Source organism: Oryzias melastigma, linkage group LG5 (genome assembly GCF_002922805.2).
Source record: "Oryzias melastigma strain HK-1 linkage group LG5, ASM292280v2, whole genome shotgun sequence".
Taxonomy (NCBI): Eukaryota; Metazoa; Chordata; class Actinopteri; order Beloniformes; family Adrianichthyidae; genus Oryzias; species Oryzias melastigma.
In genome coordinates, this window is record NC_050516.1 from 34295378 (window position 1) to 34312061 (window position 16684).

Consider the following 16684-nt stretch of genomic DNA (forward strand, 5'->3'; position numbering starts at 1 on the left):
ATATATATATATATATATATATATATATATATATATATATATATATATATATATATATATATATATATATATATATATAGGATGCTCTTCTGCTAAATGTAGGTTTCTCTAGTCCACAATGATAAAGAAGACATATATCTGTAACATAGTGAAAAGTAATAAAAAAAACGATGTTTTCCTTAACTTTACCGATTTTGCGTTTCACAATAGACAACGAGTTTAGACATTTTTTATCTACTGGTAAAATGTCCTACAATATATATATATATAATAAGTTTAGCGAAAAGGCCAGAAATAAACCCAATAAAGCAATAAGCATGACTGTACATCCACTTACCACATCAGCTCTGTGACCACGTGTGTCTCCCGCTCAGACATTTCAGTAGGACTTTTAACCTGTAGCTTCTTCTTCGGCTGCTTGTATAAAAGCTCGTCGCGCTGAAGTCCAACTTCTAGGTAAGAAAAACAAAAGAAACAAACAAAAAAAGACCATAAAAGAGTCAACATTTTCTCCAGATATGACCTTCAAACTCAAGATTTATAGGATAAAGATGTTCAGCTTGCCAGCAGGTCGGCTTTTATTGTGGAATTCGGCGAGTTTTCATGTGTAAATTGGGAATTTTAGGAATACGCCACCAAACTGAGATTTAAATTATTCTAAACCTGACGGAGAAATATAATATAAATTTAATCAAAAGACACATTAATTAGACAAGAGTATTTTTTGCTGTTTTAAACTAACTAAAAAAAAGCTTTAGGTTGAATTCTGCTTTATTTTTGTGGTCCCAATTAATAATAACAGTCATAAAAAACAATTAAAAGAAGATCAATTAGTTGTAGACGTCTGGCAGGGAGCAAAAGTGATATACCTTATCACAAAATTGCACAGCAACGTGCTTTAATGAAAGGTTTTGAGGACTGTTTTTGACTCCAAATGGTTAGGAGAAGCACAGCAAAATGGGTTTTGGTAAACCCGTCATCCAGGGTATCTGCTTTGGAAAACAAGGACAGCAAACTATTGTAAACCCAATCAAGATCGAAGGGTTAGAAGGTCATCAAAACACAAGCTCAGAGTTGAGTCAACACGAGAGAAACCTAATGGCTAAAAATTTATCCAACTAACCAGGTTAGCGAGGGAACCGCGAGCTTACGGCAAAGTGGTTAGCGAGCAAACTAATGCAATTTACAGACTGAGGTTATAAACTAATGGTGTCATTTATTGCACAAACGCAAGAGGAACACAATTAAAGCCGAATCTAATTATTTTTTTAATAAGTTTGGAAATTCTACCTTTTTTCTTGACTCTTCTGGTCGCAGGTTCAAACGTTGTAATCATCAGGTAAGACATTCGGCACCAAACGTGAAAAACTTCACTGTGGTGACCCCAAAAAAACCAATGGGGAAGGGTCATCAACAGAAAACAACTGACACTAAAAAAAAATAAAAATAAAAAAAAAAAACAACAACTTGATTTTAACTTGATATTAATAAATTGAAAGAGAAAAACAGCCGAGATGATCTGTGGAAGCACTCACCTTTGAAACAGTAATTGTAGCTGTTACTGTTCACAAGGACTTAAAGTGAAATGCAATTAGGAAAAGATGTAAGTCTATTAGACTGAGAACAGAATAATCCATTGAAGCTCTGAAGATAACGCAACAGGAGGTGTTAAGGGGCAAGCGTAGCAGAATGTTTTTGCTTTTACGCCGAGTTTAACCCACCAAATTCTACATTTTTGCCCGTCTCAGTGGGAAAAATCATGGGAAACATGGGAAGCACCGTATATGTTGAGCATGCATTAAAAGAAAGAAAACAAAATCCCCAAATGTCTTTTCTTTTTGACAACGCTTGAAAAATGCACCAATAAAATGAAAAATTTGCTGTAAAATTACTTTCAGAAATTTAAAGGCATAAATAAAATTACAAAAAAGTTGTAAATATTTATGGAAATACAAAGATAGCATGAAGAAATTGTCAAATTTTGCTTGGCAAGTTATATATGTACTACAGGTTTTGAAAAAAAAAATTAATAAACTTTTCAAAAGCAACTTTCATGTTATTATTATCTCTGAAATTGGCTAAATATTTGATGACACTTGACTTACCCCCAAAGGAAAAACAGCAAAGTACTCATGAGCAACATATACAGTCGACAACCTTTTTTTTTAACATTTGTCAGTTTAAAAAAAATGGAATAATTAAATTCTGAAGGATTTTATTTCTTTACGCTCTAATCGTTAGGCTTGTTTTTGCGCCTCGTGTTCTGCCCAGAGGAACAGAGAGGATCAGGAAGAATCCGACTACCTGGGTCTCTTCAGGAAGAGGATTGCGATGTGATGGACTGTGATGGGATGATGACGCCAGGACTGTGCATGGATCGCCAAAGTGGGTCTTTTCTTTTCATACTTCTCTACGTTGAATAAAAGATTACACAGGTTGATGTCAAAAACAATTGTGCATTTGTTTTAGTAATCCTATGTTGTCCTTTAACGAGCTTTAAATGATTTTATCATAAATAAAATCTCTTAGTTATATTATGTCAAAGTATTGACAAATTGAATAAATAAAAATATACTATTTTTAGCTTCATTTTGGCACATTTTTCTTCACAATCTGAGTCATTAATGATCTATACCTTATGACTCAAAGACAAAAGTCTCTATTTTTTTCTAATTTGTCAGTTTTACTTCCCCTTTCATGTTAGTCTTATAGTCTGTCAGGATTAGATTCATCATATTTGCTTAATCCTTTAATACTGGGACACCAATGTTTATGTTCTTTGATTTACAATAACTTTTCAACCGTTAACACGATAATTCCAGTAGATTCTCACCGCTTTTCTCCTTCAGAATCTACTGGAATTATCGTGTTAATGGTTGAAAAATTACAGTATGTAAAAGATATTGTGTTAAAGTGTCACTGGCGACGCCTCAGGTGTTAAAGGGTTGACTGTAGATTTTTAATTTTCATATTATTAATATAATATTTATATCATTACAATTCGTTATCTTGATTAATATGATTTTACACGATATTTATTTAAAGAGCATTTTATATATTTTTTCGTAAGTCATACATACAAACTGACTCGGATCAACCTGCTAAAACTATACTCATCCTGTGGGACTTTCCGAACGTTTTTCCGAATATTTTGAATTCCAGATTGAAGCACGTTATTAAAAAATGAGTCCCATTCTCTGACTTGAACAACGACTCTTGATCACCGAATCTTCTGCTTTAGATATTCAGATTCGTTGTGTACCAACATTTGTTTGGAAAAACCAAACTTTTTTGACCGTTTCATGCTAGTCCCATGACTCGGCCCATTTACAGTGAATGTTTCCTAACAGAGCAGCAACCTGTCACACCATGTGGTTGCTAAGCAACACTTCCAGAAATTCACTTTGGGAATTATGACAAGAAAACAGTGAAAACAAAGTTGTTCTTGTGAAACTGCAAACTGGGTCTTTGGTTAATCTAATCCTCATTGGGCGAGTTAGCCTGACCCTAAGCCGGGGGTCTGCAACCTGCGGCTTCAGATCCACGTGTGGCTCTTTTATCTCTCCACGGTCAAACATAAAATAAGTGATGGAGACTGCTGACCCAGCCATGTCGACTGTCAGAGTCAGGAGCTGCCCAACCAAAACTACCTAAAGAAAACAAATAAACAAAGCCGGCAAACTAAGACTACCAAACCCCAAACTAAAATAACAAAACCCAGCGGTGTAAGACTGCTGAGGACAAAGAGGAGAGAAAGAATTTAAAAAAAAGAAAAAAATAGCATTTCTTAAAAGTAAGGATTATTTAATTAGCATTTATTTAATTTAGATTAGTTAAACTTATAAATTGATGACTGAGTTGCACATAGTTGATAAACTATGTAAGTTTTTACTTCCCTGTTGACCTGAAGACGTCTTGTTTGCTCAACGTTACCTCCAGAATGAACGAATTACCCTAAACTAATTATTGTAAATAGAAGGTTTGATTAGAAACCATATTAGAAGAATTGGTTTATGGTTTGTCACCATGTTTAAAGGAATTATGCTCAATTACCAACAAACCCAAACATGACTGGCAATGCAAGAAAAGAAGTCGAAAAGAAGGTATCCTGATTCTGGGAACGAATATTGAATAGGTGATGGCAGCATTCCGTGTCAGTTAGTTTTACATCTACATTTTTCTTTAATTTGTATTTTTTGAAAATAGTTTCTTGCATTAAAAAGTTGATTTACATGCTAAGATGCCTGCAGATGTGCTCCCTCTGACCACAATCCAAAAACAATTGAGTCCATCATAAATTCAAAATAGTTTGATTTTTTTTGTATTGATTTGTACCAGCTGACTTATTGCACTTAATAGAATATTAAACTCTTATTTTGAGAATTATATACTTATTTCAAGACACAATAGCTCCTAATTACAAGTGAAATATGTCTTAAAACAAGTTTTTATTTCTAATTTCAAGATAATACTTTGGCCCTATCCGTATTCTCCCCTTCTCCCTCTCCCTTAGCCCTCCTCCTTGATTTGAAGTGGCAGTTGAAGTCAAAGTGTCCGGAATTATTATTTTTTTTAAGTTTCACACTCCGAACAGAGGGGTCCAAAGGGGTCCTATCGCGAGAGTAAACTGCATCGCGCGAAGAAGCTCTTTTCTTCCCTTTGGTGCGCTCTGAACCGGAGATGTTTATATTTAAATGTAAGTAATGGCTTTATGTTGTAGTGTGACCTTCTTAAAGTTATAAAACCGCTGTTGTTATGGATATTAAACCGCTGGAAGCGCCGTGCTAATGCTAGCTGACAGGCGATGTTGATGACGTCATTGAACGGAAGTCACGTCCGAAATCCGTTTGGAGCAAGCACGGAGGGATAAACGACGGGAAAGGGCTAAGGGAGAGGGAGAAAGGGAGTATTCGGGGGGAAGTCATAAAAACTTTTTAAAAGAAATCTTACCAAGTTAAAGTACTGGTTCTATTGGCAGATTTTTTCGCTTTAAACAAGTGAAAAAATGTCTGTTTTGTTTTTTTTTATATATTTTTTACTTGTTTTGAGAAAGACATTTTTTCCAGTATATATATATATATATATATATATATGTAATTATTAATATTATTATTATTATTTTTTTTAAAGAGCTAAAAAATATATTTATCTTTGAAGTTCACGACCATTTAACCCTTGTGCTATCCCAGCCATGTTTACATTAAAAGTAGGGTCATCTGGACCCCACAAGAGAGAACACTGAACTTTTTTTTCAAGGATTTCCTTGTCCGTTGCAGACATAATAAATCCTGTCCACCTTTGTCCCGGGGAGGAAGCACACATCAATATAAAGGTGGGGTCATCTGGACCCCATAGGATAGCACAAGGGTTAAAAAAAAAACATGGGAGGGAGTAACGGGACAACGAGAAGAAGGATTCTTGACCAAAAACGTCTTTTCATGCATGCATTTAATCTTTTTTCCTACAATTTTTTTCTTTATAAAATATTTACAGGCTATCATATCCGAGGCTGAAACATAAACAAACCTCTCCATTTCATAAATATACAAAGGTGAATTCAGTCACTCACCATTCAAACATTTCACAAGCTGTTACCATGACCCGTCAACAAGGAAACACTTCAGGGCGTGTTTCAAGTAAGAGTTCAGGTTGTGTTGTTGTCCAGAAATGTTAGACTGATGTCCATTTATGAGAAGGAAGTTGACTTGTATCTTGTTTTGCTTAATTCCATGCCAAAAGTGAGGAAGACACAGAGATAGAGGCGGTCCAGAGGTGTCCAGTGTGGTCCTTAAGCAGCAGTAGAGACTTCTGTCTTGCTGGTGGAGACTGAAGTCTCATCTTCAACCATGCCACCCATTCCAATTGTAGCCAGCATGCAGTTACGGAACTGGAAGGAAGAGAAAAAAGCACCAGTAAGTCAATCAATAAATTAATACAAAATAAAAAAGCTACTCGTTTTTGTTCTTAATTGATGAAACACCGTCTAGAATTGATGCCTTGAATCATTAAAACCTATGACTTGTATTCCTATTTCTGATATTACCTGTTTGTTCATCAAAATGTAGATAATGGGGTTGAACAGGGCTGAGCTCTTTGAGAAGAAGGAAGGGATGGCCATGGACATGGCGGAGAAGGCCACTCCTCTGTTAAAGAAAAGCCAGGCTGCGTAGGAAGCATAAGGGACCCAAGCCAGGAGGAACCCCAGCACCATCAGGATGCACATACGGGTCACTTCCTTCTCGGCTTTCTGAGTGGAGGCTGAATCCTGCTGCTGGGCTGCAGCCTGGAAAGGAGGTGAAATGTATTAATAATTAATCAAATGCAACTTTTATTTATTTTTTCATTTTTACTCTCTGTTTCATAACCTTTGTGCTATCCTAAGTATGTTTACATTAAAAGTAGGGTCATCTGGACCCCACAAGAACTTTTGTTTTCGAGCATTTTTAATCTTTTCTGGTGTCTGTGGTAAACATAAAATCCTGTCCACCTTTGTCATGGGAGGGATCACACATCAATATAAGGGTCGGGTCATCTAGACCCCATTCGAGAGCACAATGGATAAGGAAAAAGTATCAGTTCTGTCATCTTATTGCTAATATTAACTTATGAACTATCTGGTGTTTATTTGGTAGAATCTATAGTATAAGAAACAAGAACTATAAAGTTTTTACATCGAGATGCCTAAAATCCTCATTTATGGCTTTCAACACACCATGGTTTCCCAAACCAGTAACAACAAAGTCATTAAACTTTCTTTTTTGAATCTGGTTGACCCCTTTTCCTTGTATGGGTCAAGATAAAATCTGTCACTGACGTCCTGTGCAGCATTTGTGACCACGTCCTTCAGACAGTGACAATCTGAATTTGGTCGCTTTAACAACGAACCAGTTTGTGTCGATGATCTCTCGTGCGAAATGGAAAAAAAGCTAAATGTGTGAAATTTAAGGCCCGGGGGCCGGATCCGGCCCTCCGGATTGTTTTATTTCATTGTTATCAATGGATTGTTGTTATCTTTCGCTTATTTCTAACTTGTATTATTTTGACAGAATATATTTTCACGGCGAGTAAAATATTGAAAGTTATTTAAGGTGGAAATTGATTTATTCTGGAATAATATTCCTGCCCTTTTTTATTCATAGTAATGTTTAAAAGTTTTTAAAGTTTTAAAAATATAAACTTAGTGTGTTCAATAAACGTGACCCGCGACCTACGGTGTGTTTTGGATTTTGGCCTCCTGTGCGATTGAGTTTGGACTAAGGTCTGGGATGAACAGGTATTAAGCCGTCTCTGGTTGCAACTTGTTCTTGGAAGCAGGAAGAATTTGACAGCAAAGATGGCTTAGGGAAGGGCTAAGCGTTGCTGGATTTGCAATCTTAAATATGACCTATTTTACATCCTTTCAGAGTAAAACATCATCCTCTCTGTGTCAACCAGGTTTTAGATGATGTGACTCCACCATAGCATAGATTTAATGGAGCTCCATTGTCGGACTTTACTGAAAACTCCTATTTATCCTCTTCATACAAATTAATATTCTAACTCTTTTTTATTTTCTAATTACAGATATAAAAGTCATTTAATTCTGAGTACGTTTCTGTGAGTCGTGAGATGCAGAAGATGCATCCCATCTGCTGCTACTGCAGGTTGTGTGACTACATCAGATATTTAGATTGTGCATTAAAATGAGCTCCTAAATTAGAGCATACAGCTTGTGCTGTTTAACCTTCAGTACTTACAGCCTTCACTGTCATCACAAGGCTGCCATAGGTGAAGAAGATGGTGCAGACAGGCACACAGAAGTGGCAGGAGAACATATACATGACGAAGCTTTCGTTGTTAAAGCCTGGGGCCAAAGTGTAATAGTCAGGTCCGCAGGAAACCTGAATGCCCTCTGGAATATACCTGTGAACGTGAAGACATAAAACATGAGACCATGTCGCTTTTTTCTTAGATATTTCTCCTGAAACTCTAGAAAAGTTCTGAAAACCTAAAACTAAAGGAATCTCTGTTTGGGAGGAATCCGAAAGAGTATTTTACTGGAATTGTCTATAATTGTATTTCAGGTTGGTTTGCTCTCATTCACATGTTTACTCCCTTAAAGACAAACTATTTTATAAAAGGCTCATGATAAAATTGAACTTAAAACAGTTTCTAAAGCCAGATTATTGAGAAAAGATGTAAAAAGATTAGAAGGAAAGCCACTAATGAGTCCCAAACGAATGAAACCTCGCCTCCAGATGTGGACGCCTCATTATCTGTTTAGTAATGTATCCGATTACCTGGACCAGCCAACCAAAGGAGGGACCGCACAGGAGCAAGCCATCATCCAGGTGAAGGCGCAGCCTGCTGCAGAGTGGGTTGCAGTGAATTTGAAACTTCCCATGGGTTTACAGACCACAATGTATCTCTCAATAGCTAAGACCACAAGAGACCACAGAGACACTTGACCTGTGGATGAAATACACAAGAGTGTGAGCATAAAGAAAACACAAATCCTACCATGCAGGATTTGTTCTTTTGCATCATTTTACCTCCGATTGTCGCAAAGAATCCCTCCATCGTACAGCCTATGGGTCCCATAGAGAAATACCCCATCATACAAGAGTAAATGGTAACGGTGAATCCAAAGCAGACCATGATCAGTCCGGCCACAGCCAAGTTCACCAGGATGAAGTTGAGAGGCTGACGGAGCTTCTTGTTCTGAGCTGTGACCACGAGCGTCAGAGCGTTGATGGGAAAGCCGGTGATGAACAGGAAAAACATGTAGAGCCCCAATAACTTGAACTGCCATGGTTCTGCCAAGTAATACTGAGGGTATTCGAAAGGACTCCTCACAAGCCCGGTCCGATTGTTCATGGGGATGTAGAAGTTCTTGCCCTCTGTGCCGTTCTCCATCTTTGCGAGTTCGGATCTGGATTAGCCAAGAAGAGTTACTCTTGAGCTCTGTCTATGCAGCTGTCCAGCTCCTTACATGTGATTCAGGAGCCATGTTTATATACCTCCTAAGGGCGTTATAAGAAGATGAGCTAAGAAGATCAGCCGATAATCTGAGTATAATCACTGGTTAATCAGTGATCCCTTTTTTCTATGTTTTTAGGACATGTTTGCTAATTAGAGGCATCTGTGTCACGGCATTATTCTGCAGGAATCAGAAGTTTTCCTGGTTTTCCATATGTGCTTAATACTGTTCTGAAATCGTCTCCTTTGCTGAAATATTCTTAAACTTTTCATCTCCGCTGCTCCTACAAATACTGTTGCAGTCTGAGGTTATAAATGACAACTTTTGTTTTATTCTAGCAGCAGTTCCTGCTCCGTTTGTCTGGAGATGGGACTCTGGTGCAGTTAGAGGGCTATATTTAATAGTATTTAAGCAAACGTTATCTCAAATTTAATAAAAATGCAAATAAATTGTGCTTCTAAGTGAGAAAAAACAGATTATTGTTTAGATTTATTTATGACGATTGTGCTATTCTGTTATCAGCTGCTAACTTTCATAAAAGATGGTTTTACTACCACATTCATGTATTTGCAATTTATCTCAAAGTGTTTTTTTTAATAACTTTTTTAACATTTACAATAATTTGCAACTGTTTTCAATTTTTTGTTGGTTTTATTTCCTTCATTTCTCATGTTTGGCACTGAATGCTTCCTTGCAGAGACACAGACAGATATTCGTCTCAACTTCACACAGTCAGTCTTGGATTACATGCGACACCTCAATCCTCAATCCACAGCAGAAAGTTTTTAAGAAGCTGCAGCAACCTACTGCTCCATATAAATCCCTGGAAGGATACGCAGAAGCGGGAAGGGTGATGTCGACTCCACTGCACATGTTGTTTAACTCATCAGTACATCAGCAAAATATTCAGTTAAAAAAAGAAGCTTTATTGTTATTTTTTAATTAAATCTCTTCAACTTTTTGCTTTTCTGCCAGCAAAACCACTGCTAGTGTCTCACTTCTCTACAGCACATTTTTAAAAAATAGAATAATAATAGCAATCCCAACAGTGTTGTTTAATAAATGTATGTTTTCTGCTTTTAATTGGATTTTATTGTTGTTTTATGACAAATCCTGTTACTAGTGAGCTACTAAAATATCTATTTTCACTTTTTTTACTACTGGAATATCTATGTACATACAGTAGGATTATACATTTTATATGTTTGACTCTTTTGGCTGGAAACCTTGAATAATTTGATTTTTTTCCTCTCCCTGGACTATTTGACTTTCTTTTTATGAATCCTTATGTGTTTTATTTGGACTAAACAAACAAACACAAGCAGAAGTTTAAATAGGAAGCTTCTTAAATTCTCTTTCTGGATCATTTTGAACTGACGACTTTGCTATTTCGCTGCCAAAAAATGGCCAGAAATGATAATTGTTTTAATCGTTAAAATGAAGCAAATCTTGTTTGGTGCAACTTTTTTTTTTTTTTGCTTTTACTGTCAAAAGACAAAGAGATAAATTGCATATTGCTGCATTCAGGGAACACCTAATTATCACGGAATCACCATGACTAATTTTGCACAGATCCTTAAAATCTAAAGTTGAGTTTAAAAGTACTACAGTAATCTGTGCCTGTTTTATTAGTTTTTAATATTGTTGAGTATTCTTCACCTAGAAAATTATTTTAGCTGCATTTAGTGTCATTAAAAGAAATGGGTGTGAAGCAGTTAAGATGAACTTTCTAAATGTCAAGGAAAGGTTTTAATTAAGAGAGGTTAAATGCAAAATAATGTGACTGAAAAGAGGCACAGACAATAAGTTTACACCCTCAACACTGTCTGTTTGATCTGTCATTATTAGGACTGAGATGTAGACCAATCAGAGCCAGAACAAGATGAGAAAACAAACACAGAGACACGTGCAGCAGGATGAAGAATGGTGGTTTAGGTTCATTTTAAACTTGTTTTAATCATTTTATTTTACTGTATTTTTAGTGTTTCTGATATTCTCAAAAAATTATGTTAAATATCTGCAAAATTGACCTTTAAATGTGTGTTGTTCCTAAAGAAGGAGAATGACCAAAAAAATTAAAGTTAACTAGAAAGGTTGCATTATCTTTGATAATGCTAGTGTGTCTTTTGCTGAAAGTAGTCACTGAAGATGCTGAAGCTGTTTGCTGAAAATGGTGATGCAATTACTTTAAGGATTTGCTGAAGATGCAAAAGATATTTACAAATTGCTACATTTTTTAAAAGACTGTGAATTTTGTTAAAAAACTCTGAAAGAGTGCAGACGGCCTAAATTTGTGAAAGATTTGTAGTAAAATTGCTTAAAAATCATTAATAAATGCCAATTTTGCAAAAAATATTTAGTGTTGCTTAAATATGAGCTAAAGTCTGAATTAGCCCAAGAAACCTTAGTAAATGCCAAATTAGCCAAAAAAAGTTAGCTTGTTGGTTAAATACTAGCTAAACTCATAAACAGCCTAAAATTACTTAGTAAACTAGTCAAAAACGTTAGCCTGTTGCTAAAAATAGAAGCTAACCTCTAAATTAGCCTATAAAAACCTCAGCAGATCAGAAATTAGCTAAAAAAAAGTTAGCATGTTGTAAACTCCAAATTATAATATAAACCTCAATAGATGCCAAAATAAAAAATCTAACACATTGCTTAAATTCTAGCTAAACTCATAAATAGCCTAAAACTACTTAGTAAACTAGTCAAAAATGTTAGCCTGTTGCTAAAAATAGAAGCTAAACTCCAAATTAGCCTTAAAGAACCTCAGTAGAACACAAATTAGCCAAAAAAAAGTTATCATGTTGTAAACTCCAAATTAGAATCTAACCAGCTCAGTGGCCTTGTGGTAGAGTGTCCGCCCTGAGATTGGAAGGTCGTGGGTTCAAATCCCGACCGAGTCATACCAAAGACTCTAAAAATGGGACCCAGTGCCTCCCTGCTTGGCACTCAGCACTAAGGAGTTGGACTGGGGGGTTAAACCACCAAATGGTTCCCGAGCGCGGCTGTGTCTGCAGCTCACCGCTCCCCCAGGGGATGGGTCAAATGCGGAGAACAAATTTCACACACCTAGGTGCGTGACAAATAGTGGGACTTTAACTTTAACTTTAAACCTCAATAGATGCCAAATTAGCCAAAAAAAAAATCTAGCACATTGCTTAAATACTAGCTAAACTCATAACTAGCCTAAAATTACCAAACCAGTCAAAAACATTAGCATGTTGCTAAATCAGAAGCTAAACTCTAAATTAGCTTAAAAAAAACTCCAGTAGATCACAAATTATCCGAAAATGTTTGCGTGTTGCTAAAATATTAGCTAAACTCAATTTTTTAAAAATTAATATAAAAGACGAAAACATAGCCATGGATATATTTGAAGGCTTGTTGCTAATCTACTTAAACCATGCAATTTGAAGACTTTCTCATTTATATCTTAAGTGGCATATGTCGCTCAATATTTTAAAAACTTTTAACGTTTATGAATACCAAAAATATAAACCACTTTAGTGTTACTTCATATGTTTTCTCCTTTTACTATTGAACATAAACACAACAACTTTGGTGTTAATAACAAATATCTTTTAAACTAAAAAAAAGCAATAAAATGATTTAATTCTGATAATAATCCGCTCTCATAGCAGATGAAGCATTTTACCATAATTTGGTTCGTTTTGTTAAAAATCTAAGCATAAATAACAAAATGTAAATATTTAAAGTTGATGAACCAATGCTACAAAACCTGTATTTATTCAAATAGCTTTTTCTCAAATTTGATCCACACATTTTTAACATGGTGAAACTGTTATATATAATTATCAACAAATTTATAATTTTTTTCAATACAGTAAGTAGTCATTTAAGAAAAGAAAATAACAATAGCTGAGCTAATCTCAATCTGAAGTGTTGAAAATTAGCAAAACATTTTCCCTCCAAAAGTGTTTTTGAGATGTCACGGGGGCAGCCATTTTGAAATGAGCAGGAAAAGCACTTCTACTGCCTCTAGTGGAATGATAATGTACTGCACAGCAGAAAACATGGACGAAGTCACATACAGGGTTTTTAATGAAAGTTTTGATCATGCTAATTATATAGGGGTCTCAGAATGACATGTATCAATTATGATACAAATGGTTAGACAGGGTTAAAAACCTCAAAATTGACCATGAAAGTTACTGATTTAATAGATAACTGTTTACAGAAGACTGGATATTATCACACAAATCTACGGACTCAAATGTTCACACAAACACAAAAAAGCTCACAGTCTCCACAAATCTGCACCCACATACACATATTTATGCAGATTCAATAGTATTTTTCTGAATTTGCATGTTTACTATGGTTCAATAGGTTTTGCTGAGACTATTTTTGTCTGCATTTAGTTTGGAAAGCTTGTGACTCCCTATGAGTTCCACACTTTCTGCACAAAAACAGTATCTATAAGAGAGAGAATCTTGATCAAAGTAGATCCTTCAGATCAGTGTGATCCTGCTGAAGACTTTACCTCCGAGAACATCAGCAGCACTTGTCACCTTTGACTCCAGGCCACTGCAGCCCCACTGGAGACCCACGAGTTTTATATCAAAGCTCCAGTCGTTAGCTGCTATCAACTGTCTTTACCTAAGAGCTGACTAATACTGTTTAACATAAACAGATGCAATTTACAAGACATTCATAATGAGGTAATCGGTTCCTGGCATGACTAATTAAATCAGGACATGATCCGTGTTGTCTAGCAGCAAAGTAAACGACGTCAACTCAATTTACCTCCACCAGATGCAAACCACGAGCCAGTAATGATGGAGTAATTGGATCCTGTTAATTAAACCAGATCCCTTCCTAATTAAACTATAGAGATGGCTTTAGGCGTGTTTGCCAAACAGTGAAATTAAAGTTAACATCCAAGTCTCCTGGAATTTCTTAGTTTTGATGGTTAATTAGATCAATTCAAAATGATTAAGTTACAAATTTACATGACAGAGTGAAGCTCAACACGGTTCTCTGAATTTAATATTCAAAAATATTGAGGATTTTTTATTTTTATTTTCAAAAAATGAATCATTTTTATTTTTTATTCCTATATTATTCAGCATTTCTGGTGCCAAACATTAGAGCACACTTTTTACAAAATACATAATTAAAAACATTGATTTTGTGTATTAAGGGAAAAAGTAGCAGTAAAAAAAAAAAAGATTTTGTCCAGATTGGGTAGTTAAAGCTGTTGAAAGTTATTTATTTTAATTGGAAATGTACACTGCAAATTTTGTCTAAGATTATTCATCATAAAACTAGTTATAAAATCTTATAGATCTTGATTTTAGATATAAACTTCTGTAAGATTATTAAAGTTTTTAAAAGAAAAATATGTACCGTCTGTAGTATTTAATTTGTAAATGTAAAAATTAGTCATTTTACCATCAAAACAAGAAAAAAAAGCGGTTGTGATTTAAGGACAAGAAAATGTTTTAAATTTAAGTTTATTTTAGATGCTATCACATTTGCGAAACTTGAAATAAGTACTTCACACATATTCCAAAAGTGCATTTGAATACTGATTTGAACAGTCTTTACAGTATTTACAGGTCGTAGACAATACCTTTTAATCAAGCTCCTATATTCAAGTTTTCAATCATATTTATTTTTTATTCTCATATTATTCAGGATTTCTAGTGGAATTTATCCGTCTTAAAAGGTTTTAGAATTTGCTGTAAAAACCTGCATTAAAACTTGTAATTTTAGGAATAAGATACATTATATTAAAGTATTTGAATTATTCCATTTCATACGTATTTTTTTTTAAATTTACTAGAATACCTGCAGTTTCTAATAAATATTTCTGATCTTAGGTCTAATTTATTTTATTTTTTGCCTCCATTTAACTAAACTATTGTGTCAGGTCACTTTATAAGATGTGTTTAATAATCAAAAACACAACAGAACTTATTATGCTTTTTTTTAAAAATATAAAATATAATTGTTTGTGGATGATCAAATTCTGAATTACAAAAAAGAAAAAAAAATCTATGGATTTAAAAAAAAAAAAAGCGTTAAAATTCTAGCGAACAATGAAGCATTAAGTTTGGGCACCCTGAGGGATTCTAATGCCTATCCAAATAACCAGATTAGTGGCGGGGTGAAGGAAGTTTGGGAGCACCTGAGGTAATCCCTTTACAGGTAGGACCTGCCGGTGATGATGAATGCGAGCTTACACCGTTAGAGATGCAGAATCCCATTAACTCTCTACATTTTCAGAAAATGACCTCATGAAGTGAATCAAAAGCTTCAATTTCCCCCCAAAATCTGTGTTTTTGTCTTTACTGTTGCACTGATAATGGAAGTGTTGGAGGAGTTAAACTGCCAAGACAGTTTTTACAGTGAAATGGATGAAACGTTCAGCCTGCAGAACTCAAGAAACTATTTTCTTTGAGTTTTTAAAATTAATTTGACAATTTGTTTTTTTGTTTGTTCATTTTAGGTAAAACCATTTATAGCGGTCAAAAAACGAAAAACACTAAAATAATGATGGAAATGAAGGACGTAAAAAAATAAAAAGTGTTCATTTTGAAGTTAAATTCATTTTATTTAAAAAACTATTTCACAATAACTTTGAGAAAATCCGAAATTAAATAAAACATTTTAATTTTGAACAGACAATAGTAAATCTGAATCACATTCGTATTAAATTGTGATGTAAATGTAAACGTGTCCCTAAATAAACTATTTGACATATTTCTGGAAATTATATGTGAGTAAAAATGATTTTCTACAAAGAAAAAAAAAAACAAAAAACATTTTCTTTAATCAATCAATCAATTATTTTATCTATATAGAACTTTTCATCAACACAAGTTGCTTAACAAAAAGACGTATCGAGTCATGGAAAAATTAGGATGTTCTGTTTAAAGTTTGTATATCTTCCCTCATATTTGGACACAAACACATTTATCATCACTGAGTGATCCATAACTTTATTTTAAAATGTTTTTAAAATCCCTTTTGAAAATTACTATGAAATAAAATGTAATGTTGTCATGTGGTTTACAGAAGCTTTTTGTTATAAATGAAGTAAATAGCAGAAGAAATTATAACTTTAAGGAATCTAAAGTAAAAACTACACTTAAAAATATTGGATTTGTTAGATAATGACATGAACAAATGTTTAAGTAAGTTTAAATGAAAAAACAAAATGATTGATTTTTGGGCAGCATGATGTAAATATTTCAGATTTTATTATTATAATTATAGATTTTATTTTGTGTTTGTTTTGATGATATCCACTTATTTAGTCATATATTTGTATCATATGAAATAAGAATGGAGTACAGGTTTGTAAGTCTTTGCTCTTCATCCAACTCCTGTTCTTTATGTAGATTTAGTGTGCATTCTAACTGAAAGAAAATTAAAAAAATAAATATAATTTTATTAGAATGTCAAAAAAGTGTCTCAATGACGAGATTTCAACCAAAGGAGTAAAAAAAGCTAAAATCTTTGACCTCCATTAAAATGTGAATTTTTGTTCAAATCTTTTTTTTAACATTAACAATCATGTTTTAGCTTAATTTTAATTAAATCACTTTGTTTTTTAGAAATTTTAAAACTAGGATTGGACACTGATGTTTTTTAAGAAAAAAAAATAATTAAAACAATAAAAAGTCATAAGATAGAAAGCAGCAACAATAAAAAAAATCTAGAAAAAATTCTGTAAAAAATAGTGGTTAATAA

General features: G+C 34.1%; 1 protein-coding gene and 1 long non-coding RNA gene across 2 annotated transcripts in view; both read right to left on the reverse strand.

The window, feature by feature from the left end:
* Window positions 1-2049, reverse strand: part of LOC112145697 — a 6602-nt gene extending 4553 nt beyond the window's left edge. Inside the window, exon 1 of the long non-coding RNA XR_004947936.1 lies at window positions 338-2049. This is a non-coding gene — a long non-coding RNA (uncharacterized LOC112145697). The remainder of the gene's footprint in view (window positions 1-337) is intronic.
* A 3382-nt stretch (window positions 2050-5431) lies between these two features.
* On the reverse strand, window positions 5432-8969 carry LOC112144947 (green-sensitive opsin). The gene is made up of 5 exons (XM_024269853.2): window positions 8532-8969; window positions 8280-8448; window positions 7737-7902; window positions 6044-6283; window positions 5432-5887 (listed from the first exon to the last, which is right to left on the reverse strand). The coding sequence occupies exons 1-5, from the start codon at window positions 8893-8895 to the stop codon at window positions 5789-5791; spliced, it is 1038 nt and encodes a 345-aa protein (XP_024125621.1). The 5' UTR covers window positions 8896-8969; the 3' UTR covers window positions 5432-5788.
* Between the last annotated feature and the right edge of the window lie 7715 nt (window positions 8970-16684).

What these genes read in the sequence shown, in the direction of transcription:
- LOC112144947 (XM_024269853.2), bottom strand. Translation starts at nt 8,895, where the DNA reads ATGGAGAACGGCACAGAGGGCAAGAACTTCTACATCCCCATGAACAAT. An exon ending in CCTTTGGTTGGCTGGTCCAG is followed by an intron (nt 7,903 to 8,279) that starts GTAATCGGATAC and finishes TCACGTTCACAG; the next exon opens with GTATATTCCAGAGGGCATTC. An exon ending in ACATTTTGATGAACAAACAG is followed by an intron (nt 5,888 to 6,043) that starts GTAATATCAGAA and finishes TCTTCCTTCCAG; the next exon opens with TTCCGTAACTGCATGCTGGC.